The sequence below is a fragment of the Empidonax traillii genome, unplaced genomic scaffold, assembly GCF_003031625.1.
Source record: "Empidonax traillii isolate 1590-97213 ecotype Southwest subspecies unplaced genomic scaffold, ASM303162v1 scaffold597:size822913, whole genome shotgun sequence".
NCBI lineage: Eukaryota > Metazoa > Chordata > Aves > Passeriformes > Tyrannidae > Empidonax > Empidonax traillii.
The window spans coordinates 267,748-284,984 of NW_020955790.1; the positions used below are offsets into that span (position 1 = coordinate 267,748).

The window sequence follows — 17,237 nt, forward strand, 5'->3', positions numbered from 1 at the left end:
AGTAAAGGATGGATTTACATTAAGAATGGAGCTGGGCAGGAGGGAGAAATTGTAGGAAAGGGCTAGAGTCTCTGAAGGAATAATAACTAAAGCAACATACTAAGAATAGATACAAAACATCCAAAGAATGAGAAGCCTTGATTATAAAGGAGAACTCTTTTGCATGCATTATAACATACACAAGCAAAGGAATGATGGGTAAAGGTCTTATTGAACTGTACCTTGCACAGAAAAGTAAAACAAAGGCATATTGTTTTTAACTACTGGAACAATAAAGAAATAAAACAATGAAGTAAGGCCATGACACTGATCTGAAGGGTAAGCTGGGCATGTCTACATTATTCTTGATGTACAGCTTACTTGTTGAATAAATGTTTTTCCCCAATTTCAAGGAACTGATGTACACAAAAAGATACTGAAAGGATAATGATGATAAAACAATAGGAATTAGATCATCTGAAAGGGAACTCAAATATATGTAGCTTAGTGTGACAAAATCATTGGGTTCATATTATCTTTTTTCTGGAGTACTGAAGACACCGACAGATGGAAGAACAAGTAGAAAAGATTTTAAATATATATCATTTGGAGATGATACTAGATGACAGAAATATGCAATGATGGATGGGGCAAATATGCCCAAGAGGAGTGGGGGGAATGTATGTCAAGTAATATCATGACTGTTAGTTTGACCTCAGGACCATGAACATTGAAATCAGATTTGAAACAAGTGATTAAAAACATATATGAAAATAAAAATGGGAGAAATTACAATGAGATTATCTGTGGTTAAAATCATTACTTTCTTTCTTAGACAAGGATAATGTATCATATCTAGTATATTTAGATATCATAGAAAATGCTTATTGTTCTCATAGAAAACTCATACTTTGAATGGCAGTGATGCCAATTAGTATTAAAATTATTCAGTTGGATAAGAAGCTGGATAAACAGAGGCAATAATAGGGTATATTACAGGAAAGTTGCTTGTTGTGTTTCTCAGAGATTACTTTAGGGGCAATCAAAATGGTTATTAGTATCCTAACAGCAAGAATTAGGTGTGCACTCATAAAATTCATAGGAAACACAAAGTTAGGAGGTTTTAACACAGTCAAGAAGGACTCACTCATCACTTGAGAAGGGTAAGACGATTTTGTTGGCACAGATAATTTGAACTGGATAAAATTTAGCAGTCCTCCTTACTGCCCCTTTAAAAAAATGCATAATTCTAGGTGTAAACATGGAACTGATTAATTGGAAACGTTGAAGACTGGAAAATACAAGTGTAAAAGCCAGGAAGGGGGCTTTGTGCAAAGAGCTTATACAGTTCTGCAATGGATGTGGCAAAGTATTTTCAGTAGAGCTACAGAAGTGTAGGCACTATTGGAGAGAACCTCCTCTGGAATTCTGTACAAAGCATTATTCACCTGTGTTAAAAATGATGAGCTTAAATCAGAATTGATGCAGAGACAACCTACTTGGATGTTTAGAGCAATGAGTATCTGTCACACAAAAACAAATTTTCAGTTTCACTTGTTTTGCTTAGCAACAGAGTGGCTGAGGAATATGAGGATTCTTTCTCATAGACAACACAAATAATACAGAATGAAGAAAAGGTCTAAAAACTGGGCCATGAGTAAACATAGTCTCAAATTTAGAAGCTTTCCAACAATCCAAAAAGTGAAGTTCAGAAGGGACCTTCCAAATTCCTATAAAGAGGCAAAATTATTTTAAGAGAGAGCTCTAAATGTTGATCAAACAGACAACAAACATAAACAAAAAGTCCTTAGATATCAAAAGTTAAGATTGCTTATTGAGTTCTTGAACATATACTGAGCTGTAACATTAATTAAGTTTTGAAAAATGTGTCTGGCACTTTGTTTGCACTGCATTAAACACATGCATTTGTGATCCCAGTGGTCACTCAAGGAGGCCAAACAGGAATTTTTTCTCCACTCAGAGTATTAAGTAACAATTGGCTTCTTGTCTGATTGTTCATCTCTTTCTGATGAAGTACTGGAATTCGGTCCGAGCTGGAGATAAGACTGTTGGATGATACACACTGATGTTCCTAAAAGACTGGCATTCCTTGAGTATGTCTCATACACGTGTCTTGCTTGTCTGACAGATGTGAAAGCTATTGTTGGATATGGAATCAGGATGCACTCTTCCTCCAGACTTGTATGACTCCTTCTCCACTACTGCAAAGTGTGGCCAAGGCCACTTTCTCAGAATGTCTGGGAGCTGTCTTTAAGAAATATTCTGCTATTGAAGGCACCCAAGCCAATGGTAACATTCTTTTAAGTTACATGTGGTATGTTTAAAGAGTGGCTTTTTGCCTTTTTTTTTTTTTTATTATCCAAAATTTATTGGATGTTGAAAACATTCAGTGGTCAGTGGACTAGATATTGATTGCAAGGCTTGTGCTGTATGCTCAAAATTTATCCAGTCCAAAAAGCTTATAACTGTGTAGGGATCAGAGCAGTCACATCTCTCACTTCTGAATTTAAATCTTAATCAAAGGATCATGCTAGCACAGTATCTGCATTTTACAAGAAGAACTTTATAAGACTTCTGCCACAGTTACTTCCTTCTTTCTGCAACAGCTTTAAAAACAGCCTTCGGAGTTTCACTGAGCATGAAGTAGTTCTTTCCATGCATCCCATCAAAGTAATAGAAGAGCTTCTTCTCATTAAGAATGCATTAGTTCAGTCTATCACCATACCAGTTCTTTCTTGCAGTCTTTGAAACGTGACACTTTATTGCCACCTCCTTCTGCCTAGCAGGCAGGCTGTGTAACTCAGCAGACAGCACTACACTTTTAGAGGGAGATGGTTCTTTCATTAGACCCCCATACTCACTAATGAGTGAAAATGGAGCAGGCGGGATTTTTCTCAACAACTTGTGCAGCTCAGCCAAAAGACTGCCACAGAACAAATCAGCTGAAACTCATTCAGTTACACTGATTTACAGTAATGAAGCCTGAGTGTCAAAAATGCAGAGGAATCATGAGCAAATTTATCAGAGTAGAGTAGACCACAAACTCGCACACATCTGTCTGCAGACAAAAATGGGCATATTTTGGAGCAACAGATAACTAACATCTGAAAGCTCTGGGTAATCCTTATGGCATTCTTGGTATTATGCATGGACACATCAATCATCAAACAGATTTCTCAGATGAGGTGAATATTTTGAAGGAAGCAAGTTCATTAAAGCATTTCCTACTCTGCTTTTAGAAGTTTGTTCCAGAGGCTGGAGGAGATGGATGTGACCTTGGACCTGAATGCCAGGACCCCGTGGCGTTCCATACACCACCTCAATTTCCCCACCAGTAAATTGGGGAATAAGGCATCTTAATCCTTTACCTCATGTGTGTTTGACAGGTGACTTAGGTGACTGATATGGCTGGAAGGGCCAAAGTCCGACATGTATGCCATGACAGCCCAATTCCATGCCTATGGAAATCTGTGGCAGTGACCCCTCTGTCACCACTGCAGCAGCAGCAGCATAGACAGGCCTCTTCCCAGTTAAGCCTCCAGAAGTTAATGGAGGAATCATACTTAGTTACAAATCATCTTTTCAGTAGCAACTGGTTTAACCTTCTCTGTCACAATACAATGCCGACTTCTGATATTTCCCAGAAGCCACTGCTTGAAAAATTGCCAGAGGCTCTGTGAGAGATGTCCAATGAAGACCATGCTTCTGACCTGTTTGAAGGAGCACGAGCTCAGATTCCATCCAGACTTGCACTGTTTCAGATTGAGTAGATGTAGATGCACTGAACCTGAAGCTTAAACTACCTGTTTGCTTTGGCAAACTGCAGCTCTCCAGAGCAGATGTGATTTTAGGATCTGAATCTCATTTTAAATGTTCTGTTCAATCTAAGTTGACCATCACTATGGTATCCAAGCAGCAAAAAATATAAATATTATTTATGTGACAACAGCTTGGAAACTACAAGAACAAACAGGCACAAGCATTCAAATCTCAAGTTACATGTAAATTCAGTATTTGGAAAACATAATAAAACTAAATAGAAGTAAGAGAAACAAACATGGGATTTCCTTATGACAGTCATGAAAATTACCCTATTGACCTTATAATATTAAATTTGTCAAATGTTATTGCATTTAATACTATATTTCCTCAGAGTCATAGCACTGAAAAGCACAATGTAAATATCAGAATCCATCAGACTTCTGTTGTTGGAGAATACTAAACAACTGCATATATATATATATATATATACACACACATGCTAATTTTAACAGTGATAATTTGCAAATCAAAATACAGTTCTCTATATATTTTTGATTTTCAAAATATACTTAATGTCTTTATTCTGAAACAAAACAGTAAAGAGGACATGAGGGAAAAGATCTGGGATTTAGTGATCCAGAGTTCTAAATGCAGTTTATGCAGAAATAATTCTGGGTCCTTTGTGTCTAGCAAAAGACATAATGACTGACAGCAAATGACAACTACAGATGGAGCTTCCCTGTTTTGAGCAAAGACCCCAGCATTTCTCTAAAAGGAACAGCACTGCCAGAGGAAGAGAAACAGTTTATCTTTTCCATTCTGCTTTCAAAAGCCTCTTCAAAGTGAGGTGGTGAAGTGGCTGGTGGCTTGAAGGGAGAGGAAAGAAATGGAAATAGAATGGAGTTTAGATTAAATATGGGGCTGCCGTAGAAACTGTCCAGGCCTGCTGAAGTGACACTATTTATTTTGTACACCTAATTGGCTGATAGAGTTTTTTTAAAAGCTGGACCAAGAGCTGAATAGTCAGTGGCAGTTCTCCAGAGAACTTTTTATACTGGAAAAGGAAAGAAAGAAAAAACCTGTCACCTTTCTCTTAACAGAAAACAGGCTTGAAATTCAAGTTAAATTTTAAGTCAGAGGGAGATTTGCCACTGATTTTGATAGAGCCAGAAGCCACTCCAGATATTTTCTATTTTCAGAGAGATACATTTGACTACCACCAATCAGCTGTCCTCTATTGCCGGGGGGGGGGGTTAAGTGTTTTTTAACCTTCATGGCAATGTCTATATTAGGGAATTTTTGTTAAAATTTCTCAGCAGTGCTACTGCCTTTACAGTACCAGTCAATGCTATCAATTGTATAGCGCTGGTCTCTCTAGATGCTTATATCTGCCAGTTTATTAAACACTGTGTCATGTAACTCTGCACAGTGCTAGTCAACATTACTTATTTGTTATTTAAGAGTAGCATCTGTATCTAGGTTCATTAACTTTACCTTTTAGTGAGTTTGACTTGAACCACTCAGAGTTTTTACTTCGGGTGGAGCTCGAACCATACTGGTCATTCACTGACCTTTCAGTGCTAATGATGTAAGACAGGTGGATAGAATTGTTTGGGGCAAATTGTTACTGCCATTTTACTTCTCCACACGAAACATGAACTGGACAGATGTCTTGGAGTAAAGGGATATTTAAAGGCACAAAAGTTGTTTTTACATTAATTGCAATATTATTGCCTTGGGTAAACGGGTTCTGCATCTTTTGCCAGTGTTCCAGAATTTCATCTAAACTCTTTCTGTTTTGAATGATGTACATTTCTCTGTTTGATCTCAGGGGACTGTTAACTTCAAAACCTAATAAATACTGTTAAAAATATCAGCTTTGTTAAATAATTAATTATTAATATTGGTAGCAGAAGCAGTCAATTAATCTGTCACTGTTTCAAATAGATATAAATATTTGGCTTTAGGGCCATTGTGGCTACTTATTATTGCCAAGTGAAGCAATAGGATATCGTATTCACCAAAAATGTCTCAAATAACCTTTGCCATCCATTAGAGAGGAAGAACAAGTCCAGATCAAAGCTGTTGACCAGCTGATGCTCTCCTAAAGCTCAGGCTGCTTTTTTTTTGTCTTCCAGATTCACAAACTCTTAATGAATCTGTTTTTCAACAGCCAAAAATCTGCAACTCTTTTGACCTCTGTTCATTTCCACTTTTGCATGGAAGTTCCAAGACCAGACTTCAAGTGGTGAAAGTTAGGGATTCCAGAAGATTCAGCATAGAAAAATACTGAGAACTGTATGCAAAAATAAATAGTCCCCACATTAATGAAGATGCCTATTTATAGACTAAAGTGGTGGGGCTTTTTTTCAATACCTCTCTTTTCTGAACAGTTTTGAAAACGTTCAAGAATTCAAGTTTGCCATTTACATTGCAGACTGCTGTCTTCTGAGAAGTGTCAGTCGCCTGCTAAGAGATTTCAAAGCTGTCCCACTGCACAGCACACAGTCATGGATCTACATTTAAAAGCCTCAACGTCAGTAGAAGTAAAAGATGCTATTGGCACATTGCAACACCTTGTCTAGATCTAAGCACCTAGTCCCTGGTGCTTATCTATAAACTGGACATCCCCAAAATTGCTTGTCAGCTGTGCAGGAATTTGTGATGATATTTTCTGCCTTATGATGTGTAATCAGTGATAATCATAGAAACAAATGACTGATAAAAAGAGCCAAACATTTTAAAAACAAACATAAAAACACCAAAAGAACAAATTGCTTTTCTACAGTGCAGAGGAAACATCCCTAAAATCTATATTAGGTCACTATTGTTGGCTTTTCCAATGGGAATAAAGGTAACTAACACCATTATGTGAGTACTCTTTGTATCACATGTCAAAGATTATGCAATAACAACATGTAAATTTTTTTTGTGATCAGTATTAGGGATAGCAGCAGCACCCCAACCTGCACAGGCATTTGTGGAAGCTTACCACAGTCTTCCTGAGAGAGCTCTTAGAGCTCTTCGTGCTGACTAGCGTAAAAAAGCAAACAGGTTTCTCAATGAGAGATGTGAAAGGAAAACCAGCCCAATTCAGTATTTCACTGAAGAACAGTAAGTGTGGTACATTAAAGTTTCACACACTTCCAAATTTTCTAGTTTCTACTATTACTTGGAACTACAGTCTGTATCTCTGAAAGTGTGCATTACTTCTTTAAATAAACAGGAACCACACACCATGTACTGAAGAATGAACTCCAAGCTTTGGTTATTATAAACATCAACAGTTTTAAAGTTCAGGTTCCTTTTTTTTTATCCCCGTGGACATCTGAGGTCAGAATTCTTTGGAGGCCCTGGCTGCCTGTGTTGAGGAACAATCTGTGGAAAGACTTCATTTCCCTGAGGAGAAGCAAACCTACGTGGAACATATTCTGTAAACCAGCACATCAGACAACCACAAAGATATCGGGGACCTGCAGGTCTACTGTGATCTGTACAAACACCCATTTGCTGCACTGGCTGCAGCCCCACTCCATACCCCCCGAAAGTCCAAATCCATGTTGAGGAAATTTCAGAAATTTATGATTTCACAGGCTTTAGGATGTCATTCGTGTGTCCCTGGTTTAATACATACAAGTTCCAAGTAGTTCAGATGCGTATCTCTGTAAATTAAAAAGGTTACAGCACTTGCTGAGGTATCACTTCCAAAATATTCTTCAAGCAGTGTTCACTGAGCAGCCTACTGAGGAATAGATTTCTTGACTTTCTCTGGGGGACAAATACCAAATTGCATGTAACTCAAAGGCTTAAAGTGCCAGAACCTGTCTCCTTGTAAATTCACTTCCACTTTTATCACCTTGGAAGAATCCCAGGCCCCAACCAAAATTTGCTAACATGGAAGTAAGTTCAAAACTTAAACCTCAGACATCTATAATATTTAATATTTCTTCCCACCTGAACCATATTTTCCTTTTCAGAGGTGTTAAATATCAAAAGCCTATGTGTACTTGGAGAGGGAGCCTCAGCCCCTCTGATAGGCAAGGTGCTTACCTACGGTACACAGTGATGTGATTAAAAAGCAGATCTGAACTTTGGTGTTTTTTCAAACAGAACATGTATTAAAGTAACAAGGAAGAAATATTTCAGCCTCAGAGATCTACATAAAAATCCTTAATGAATCTTTTCATTATTTCATTTTTATTATTCTAAATCTGGGATTTAGAATAAAAAATACAATTAAACTTTTGAAACTATGTAGCAATACTTAAACTGCTTTGCAGTTCAGATTAATTGTGGAAATATATAATTCAATTTACAGATGTCAATAGACTAAAAGAAGTTAGCAGTGACAGTGACATGGTTTAATCTATCCTAATGGACTCTTCAATATTCAGAAATGTGACCATATTGATTATGCAATTCATACGGGATAAAAAGAGGCAATGCACATTTGTGGCCACATTATACCCTCATCACTCCTGACAGCACTCCCAGCTTATCTAAAACAACATTCAAACCGCACATTGGTTTCCCTTGTGGCTTAATTCTCATTATTCACTGAACTCCTTTTTACTAGAAACTGACTGAAGAGCCAGATTCTGAGCTCATTGTTTGGTTTTTTGCTGACTACAATGAACGGCCTTCTCAGTTTCCAAGCCCAGCATTTCTATACACTCAAAACAGTTGCAACCACCAACTAGTAAAATAAAAGCAGGTCAGGGATGGGGAGGCAGATGAGTGAAAAGATTGTACACGTGCTCTTCAGAAAGAATGACACTGAAAATTAATAAAAGATTTGTTCATAGCCTGTAGCAACAAATGACATCAATCAAGCATGTGAGATGTGTGTCCCAAAACAGAAAAAAAAAGGGGGGGAAGGAGGGGAAGCATTCATGGGTGTATATCTCTCAGCTTGAAATAAATGGATTTATATAATGTTACTACTCCAATTTGAAAAACCATAATTCCTCACAAGAGAAATAAGCAGAGAGCACCAGTAAAAAGAATTTTCAGTCACAAGAGGTTCATGCTGATGACAATTGTAAGAATACTGTCTTGGTTTTTCTGACGATCTTTTCTTGGTTTTACAACTCCTCTGCTTTATTTTTTTCTGGTGGATGAAGACAGTGTAACTTGCCAGTGGTTCACTAAAAATTACGGCTGTGAGAACCACATACCTCACCGTTCCAAGGCCAAGTGCCGGAGATGACTGCCACCTATGCCCTCTACACCCTGGACTGTTTCGAACCAGAGAAAAAAGTAAAGGTCCCTTTACCTTATCAAGGCTTCCTCGTGGACCCTGGATCTTTGCCAACTCCATGTCTCCAGTCCTCCCTCCCAAGATTCTCCTGACTTTACACTAGCAGTTGTCCTATGCAATGGCTTTGCAGCAGGTCGGTGGAGACACTCTCACACTGTACTTGAGGCTGTGAGTGCAGCTGGTCCACACACTAAAGCAATCTGACATTTAGCTAGCTCATTTAGCCATGTAATTTTATCACTTTATGATTTTTGGTTAAGCTGATGCAGTGGCTTTCAACTTGTGGGACAATTATGCCTCTAGTCTATACCTACTTCTCCTGGAAAACCACCAAGAAAAAGTGGTTTCCTGCCAGTTGACTCACATTTCCTCTTAAAAGTCTTCAATGAAAAAATTTAGAGGATAGCAAAACTAGCATGAGCTACAGCATATGATCAGTTCTGATTTCGTCTTCAAATGGTTGAAAATATAATGTATGCCTTGATTAACTGCTGCAATTGTTAATTAAATGATTTGGTAAAACATGGACCTTAAATCTATTATTCTGAATTTATGTGGTCAGTTAAAGAGCCTCTCACAATCAGAATTTTTTTCCATATGAGCAAGTTATCTAACATTTTCTTGGACAAACATGATGGGTTTTTCTTTGGTTTCTCACTGCATACAAGGTTTCCCACATAACTCATTCTAATACCTTTTCTGGTATCCTTAGGAAATCAGAAAATGCCATTGCACAGGGTAATCACACAGAGATATAAACCCTGCTTTTAAGGGGCAACTATTTTATACCTTGGTCTAAAAGATCAACTGCACTACTTTAGAATCAACTATTTACAGGTTTAGTCAGGAACTTCTCCATATGCAAAGAAGCCCCATGAAAACAGGTTATGAAGAACTCTTGATAGCACTGAGTGTTTGTGTTTCTGATTTCTTATGTTTCTGAGTGAGAAAATGCCATATGGAATGTTCTCGTTATATATTCCCACCACCACCTTCCTAAATTTATAGGTGCATGTTTCTTATGCCAGCAATACACAACTAAATGCCCAGTGCTGGCCACCGTGGCATGTATTTTTCAATACTGTCTGTTTGACTTTTGTCTCCTCCTTGTCTATTTAAACAATAGGAAAAGCAAGTGGTATTTACTGCAATGTCAGTGTCAAGAAACTGATCCAGCTCCCATCAAAATTAATGGAAAAACTCCCACTCTTTCAGGGGGTGTCATTTTAGACTTACAATGGACAGGTTTCTCAGGATAAGGAGCCATCTTCATTCCCAATCAGGTGTCTTACAGTCAGACAGGTGCAACCATGTCCTGCACACCCATTACGCCTGACCCAATAAATCCTGCCTGTTTTGAAAGCCAGATTCAACCCCTAGACCACACCAGTACTAGTCCTTTGGAAGGCAGCAATCAAAGGTTGTAAAACTCCTAAAAATGTTACTTTTTTCTGGGTTAGGCACCTGGCCACATTGTGCATACAGCATTTCCACCTTTCTTGTCCTATTAAAGTGAACATTCTGTATTGCTTAGGTTATGAAGTATTTCATAGTACATATAGAGCTGAATTAGCATTACAAAATCAACTTTAATACCGATAGATTTCCAAGGCTGCTTTTTTTGTCTGATTATGTTATTTTTCACTTTTGTTGGACAGCACTACCGTTTTCTACGCTTAGTCTCTTTCTTTCAGCTGACTGCACTTTGTATGCTGTAAAAAACGTTTGCCTTTTTATCCTTTTTTTATGTATTGTCATATGTTTTTTCCCAGTCCTGCAGTAGCTACTTGGTTTGGTGTTTATTTCATGTAGCAGAAAATACCTCTCACAGAAAAGCAAAGGCAGCCTGACAGCAAGCTTCTCTCTGGGCATGTTGACATCATCCTCCTCTCTGAGCTCTAATTCAACTTTCAACACAATGCCTAAAACCACACAGCCTCTGAGCACAAAGGATGAACACGAGAGCACACTTGTGCATTCTGTTGCCCTGTAAGCAAATTGCCTTGTTAATGAGGAATCAGTCAAATAATGGGTTTGATAGTCTGCGTTTAGATTAGCTAAGATAAAGTGCAAAAGTGGGGTTTTTTTTAGCGTAGCACAGACAGCAGCACATCCTGTTCAGAGTTTGGGGCTATGAATGTCATTGACTAATTCTTCAACATCTCTCACATGAAAAGGCACCATGCAGCTATTTCACGTGTCATAACTACTCTTTGCAAAAAAAAAGGAGGAAGCTAGGATTTTTTAACTTCATCGATAGGCCAAACTGGAGCAGCACTTTGCAAAGTGCATATATACCTCATAAAAGATATCTCCTGCTTTCAGCTGTCTGTTTATACTTCCATGGACTATACCTGGAAGAAGGAGGGAAGAATGTCATTGCTGTCATGTAATAGATAAGGAAAAGAAATTCTGTGGGTACATGCATAAGACCAAAGTTTGTGGGGTGAATATTGCTTTCTCTGCTCATCATGATAAGAAATCAGTGCATGTACAGAAAAAAAACTGGAGATTGGATAAGGTGCTATGAATTGCTTCTTCATGCTACCTTGTTCATGTAGACATACATGTAATGAGTTGCATCTCAACTCTCTTCCAACAGCCATTTCATTTCTGAATGCTCCAAGGTGGTTGCCTCTCTGAGCTCTGCATTTCAGCAGCTGCAAGTTGATGGAAGAGAGGAGGAAAAAGACATCCATATTTTTTAAAGTTTTCCATTCCAAGCTAAATAGCTTGGATGAGAGAAGAGGGAACATAACTGAATCACACAGACAATCTGTTCTTTCAACTGGTGGGGTTGATAGGTTAAAAGGTTTTTACAAATAAACAATTAAAAAAAAAAAAAGCAAGTATTAGCTTCTGCATTTGACAGAAGGCTGAAATTATGCTTTGCTCTGTCCCACATAAAATACTAAAATATGGAAATGTAACATTATCTATCCCTCTCTTGTAGAACTAGTACATTCTCTTCTTATCGTGATGTCTGATCTGGTAACACTATTCAAACTCAAGCCAAAGTATTTCACCACTTGAGTTATCACTTAAACAAAAACAACATGAAGAAGCTCATAATAAACGCATCACAAAACCCCACTCCTTGGCCTTCTAAAATCTTGCTTGTTTTGTTTTGACAAGGAGAAGAGCCCATCAAACCTGCCTGACCAGCTTCCTCACTGGGACACAATCTGAAGGTAGACCATGTCTTCCACAAGCAGCTCTTCGTCATCCTCGGCACATTTTCTGCAGTGCTGGATGCAGGTGGGCAAAGCAATGAGACTGTCCTCTCAGCTGGGCAGAAGAAAACCGTTTTCTACTGATTTTGAATTTCCCTCATTTTGACAGAAGAGCGGTTCTGTGTTGGCACATACGGTGAGTCAGATTCAGGGCTGTTATAACCTTAAAGTTGGTGACAGCTTCCTCTCACCGGTATGTCAGGCTAAAGACACCTGGTTGGTAGCAGTCCTGGCCACACTAAATGTTAGTCACTGACTTCACATGCTCTATTAGTTGTGATATGAACAGCAGAAAGTGGTTCCATAACATCTATGCCTGTAGGAGACTTTGTATTTCACAGAAATATCCATATATACACTGGACCTTTATTCCCCAGTGACAGGACAGGGATAGTATCTCAGCTGTTTAGGTAATTTGTTCTAAATAGACTATGTAAAAACCCTAGCCATTCTCTCTGTCTTTTAAAAAGTGGTTCATTTCTTCGATACAGTTGACCTCAGAGATTTGCCACCGCATGTACTGTAATTTGAATGAGAAATACGCTGCTCTCGAGATTGAGTCTAAGCAGAACTCTGATAAATTGATCTTTGTAAGATCCACTGTGCTGCTGTGTTTAAAAAAGCCAGGAGCTAGCTATTAGTTCTTCTTTTATTATTTCATTTTGTTCTCTTTCAATAGACTATTTAGACTACAGCATGCTGAAAAATTGGAATGAGGCTCCCCAACAGATATTAGTTGCATCTGTATTTTTCCTTTTGCCAGGAACACAAACCACACAATCATTATGGCAATCAGCACAAAACACATCATGTTAAATCCCTAATTTCTTTAGCATAATATGAAGTCTCTCTTTCTCTCATATTACCATTCTGGTCTGTCAGGTATGTGAGGTTTTTCAAGGCAACAGGTGTTTTTTGAAATAAAATACAACCTTCCCTTCAGCTTATTATGTGAGAGACAGCAGCTGCAAGTATAATGCTGAGGGACACGTGGTCTATAAGACACCCAGAAGAAAAATACTCCTTGTTCCACTTGTTAAGGTAAAGCACAGATGTTGCTTCAGTGATAAGCATGAGCATAAGGCAACCACAGTCTGCTCCATGTTGTAAATGCAGAATCTAAGATTTCAGAATATTTAGTAAGCTGCAATCAGAATCACCGGTTTCTTTATGTAAGGAAAGCTAATATAATGTCTAAGCTCATAGTCCTAACAAATACTCCTTTATCACAGCTTGCATTACACTATCATCAACAATATGCTAGGGACTATTCACAGACCTGGCAGATAAATTATTAATAATCTTTTATATGGACTCAATTATGAGTACCAAATAGTGACAAATGCATAAATTAAAACACTTACTGATTTAAACATTTACAGATAGTGCATATTAAAAAGGTTTTAGTCATTTAGAATGTTAAATGCAATACTTTTCCGTGTTTTGTGTTGGTACTAAGGCTATTTCTGGATCACTCAGATCTAAACTGTTGAAAAATCAACTGCAAAATAATGATGTCTAATGAATGCAATAACCAAGCTGGAACTGATCCTTTCCAGGGAGCAATCCTCTGCTCAGTCAGCTTGATAATTCCTCCTCTTCCCCTCCCACCCCCCATTTATTAATTTTCCCTAATTTCTCTGAAGAATAAAGTACATACATTATAGCTTATAGTATAATTGTTTAGGATTTTTCAAATAAAAAGAAAGTGCAGCATTTTCTTTGAAACACAAAGATCCTCTTGAATTCTCTGTCTCCTTACTCCCTCCTGTTTCCTAGGCCTAACTAGGTCAGAAACTCTGCCCTACAAACAAGAACACATAACACTACAGAAAAAAAACCACAGATCACAGAATAATTCAGTCATCCTGCTCTGTGAGCAGGCTAGTTGCTTTGGCTGCCTTGAAGAATATTTATTTGGCCTTGCAACATGAATCCCAGTAGGCTGTAGGACTGCACGTGTTTCTTGCTACAGTGTTCGTTACATGGAGCAGCAGCTGCAATCCACTGGGAAATGTACAGAGAAAGGCCTGGTGGCATGGACCTACTAGGAGTCAAAAGTTTCACACTCCTTCAGATTCAGGTCAAACTGACGCTGGCTCTTTTGTGTGTGGGGTAGGGTTTTTTTTTTCCAAAATCTATATTGGCAAGCTGTTTGTAAGATGAGTCCGCTCCTTGTCATTCTATCACCACCAGTTTTAGAGAAGACCAGCTTAAAAAATAAAATGAAAAGCACAAGTTCTGATCACAAGAAGTTCATAAAGTTGGAAAGTATTTTCATCATGAAAATGACAGCATAGTACTTCCTTACTGTAACATATGTAGTAAAAAGAGGGTCATTTAAATGGCTGACATGCTAATTTTTTAGTTTGCTATGTGGTTCCAAAAGGAAGAGATGTAAGTAATGAGAACAAACAATCAAAAGAACAAAATCTCTCCTTCAACTGGAATGACGAAACACATTACTAGCAAACGACCACAGGAAGTTACCATTGCTTGGGCTCACCTAGTGTTTGCTACTCATTTGCTTACACACGTTCTCAGTTGTGTCCCTGTCATGCAAGGAGCTTAGCAGCCAATGTGACAATTCAAATTACTTGTGACTGAGAATATTTATATATTTTGCATACTATGGTCTTCAACCTTTGGTGCTGTAAAAGGCAAGCAATCTCTTCTTATGAATCCACACAACCTTTCGTCCTTCCTGAACCATCTGTACTCAGTGGTTGGCTATGCCAGGCTATTGCTACTAGAAGAATTAATAATTCCGAGTTAATTCTGCTATTAAGATTCTCCTCTACTCAGCAATCAAGGTCGATCACACAGATGGCAAGACTTGTACACTTCTATCACTGGAAGAAAATCTGAGTAAATACTCACGTGTGTCTTCACGTCACCTTCAAGAATCTTGCTGTACCTTAGAAACTCCGCAACACTCCCATTCAGCAGCCTATCAAAGGCTTCAACATACGGTGCTATGCCTACAAAAGAGCATTCTATTATAATGGTTTCATAAAGTACATAATGCATAGGACACTCCTGTGTAACAGATGGAGGAGATATACCATAGAAACAGAGGAGATTGCTGTAACTTCATTTCTGATTTGTGAAGTCAGTGAAAACAGATGTATAATTATTTTTTGTCCTAGCTAGAAAACAAACAAAAAAAAATCCTGCTCTTGGTAGAACTTGAATAGAAACAAGAAGAGAATTTACTGTGTACAATACAGTGTTTGTCTTAAAATGACAGGTGCTAAAATAAACACCTCTTGTCCCTTCAAAGGCCTAGTGACCTGAGAAGTATGATTGTCTTAACAAAATTCTCCTGTTGTACTTTGACCAAGTATTATCCCCTGAAATAAATCTGCACTGTACTCAACAACTATTTTTATACTACCCACCCATTCCTGAAGGTCTTTGTATTGTTTGGTGGCTTTGAATAGCAACCAATTCCATTTACAGTAAGAGAGTCTTTAGAATGGGTTGACAGTAGATTTGTGCAGTGAGATGCAGCTTTGTAACCTCCTATTTTGTCATCTCACCTCACCTCACAAAACTGTCACTGGATAAAGAAAGCTCAAACAAGTCCTCTAGATGATATATCTCATTGACTACATATATGTTATACACTCTAACATTACAGGAATAAACCTGCTGTTTTCTGTATGATATACGGAGCAGTTTCCTGATAAAATGTACAATCAGAAAATGCAGATGAGGCTCAATTTCTTGTGCACCTAGTTTCTATGTGGCTCTATGTACCTGTTGAGATAGCAAAAATAATCTTTCCTTGGATGCCTCCCAGCCCTCCCTTTACTCCCTGACATATCCTCATGTCTTGTCTATGCCTCAGAACCTTTGCCAGATACAGCATGAGTGACACACAGGTGAATTTATGGCATATGTAGGATCTGAGAGACCAAGGTTAAAATTGTTCCCAACCTCTCTCCCTCATTAATGAAGCCTGAAGATTGCTCTGAAGAGGCACCAGGCTTTCCTCAAAAAATCTGCTTTAACCTTCTGGCACTATATGACAATTGTGTCCAAATTCATAATCTTTGAAAGCCCCCTTTATTCCACAAGAGTCATCTGTCTCCTTGACAGAAAAAAAGACAGGCTCTGGCAACTGGAGTTTGCAGTGGTCTGTGTGAAAAAGAAAATCTACTTAGCTAGGTGGAATTTCAAGGCTCCTTTTGTTCTCTTGATGTCATTCACCTATAATTCTAGGAATTTCTGGGCTTTCTTCCATATTAAGTGTTTGTGTGTAAACCCCTCAAATGACCCAGTGCACAAAAGGTTTTAGAGCTGAAGATGCTTCCCAAAGCCCATTTATGTTCTTTGTCAAAATCTGTGCATGTTTCCAAAAGAATCATTGTAACCTTTTACTTTAGAGCAGAGTTTTACATAGCAGTTCACCACATGTCCTATGCAATTGTCCTATGTAAAACTAGAAAGCAACCATGCTATTTTTTACTATTCAATACAGTTAACTCTCAGGAGCATTAACTAGAATTTGCTGTGGGCTGTGAAGAGCAATTGAATGATTTATTTGCAATCCTGCTGTTGTAATGCCATTTAGGAAAACAGTAAGGGTACAGGTCTCCCATCCTCCTCGTTATTTTGTTGTTTCTGAAAACACATTAACTGAAAAGTCAAGTTGTTGTTTTTCTTTTTAAATAATTGTAATTATGGATTGTTCTTTTAGGGGAGGGAGCATGGTAGAAGAAAGCAATACATCTCCATTTAAAAAAGGATTTAAAAAGATTCAAAAAAGGTCATGCTCTGGCTGAGTGTCAGTTTTAACGGAGAAAAAGAAAAGAGAACTGTAACACTGTTCACTCTGTAGCGACTGTGGAGGGCACGTGAACCTCTGCAGAGGCACAGTAACACAGGCATCCAGAACAGTGTTCATGGCACTGTAGGCGTATCAGTCACACTGAAGCTGAAGACTTTCCTAACTGTACAAGCAAAACCTAATTGCT

The 17,237-nt window shown here is 38.2% G+C and overlaps 1 protein-coding gene across 2 annotated transcripts in view; it reads right to left on the reverse strand.

Moving 5' to 3' along the window:
• CAP2 (cyclase associated actin cytoskeleton regulatory protein 2) overlaps positions 1–17,237 on the reverse strand; it is a 66,519-nt gene that overhangs the window by 36,155 nt on the left and 13,127 nt on the right. For both annotated transcript variants that reach the window (XM_027898457.1, XM_027898458.1), the window contains exon 3: positions 15,136–15,236. In XM_027898457.1, coding sequence (XP_027754258.1) covers positions 15,136–15,236 — 101 coding nt within the window. The remainder of the gene's footprint in view (positions 1–15,135; positions 15,237–17,237) is intronic.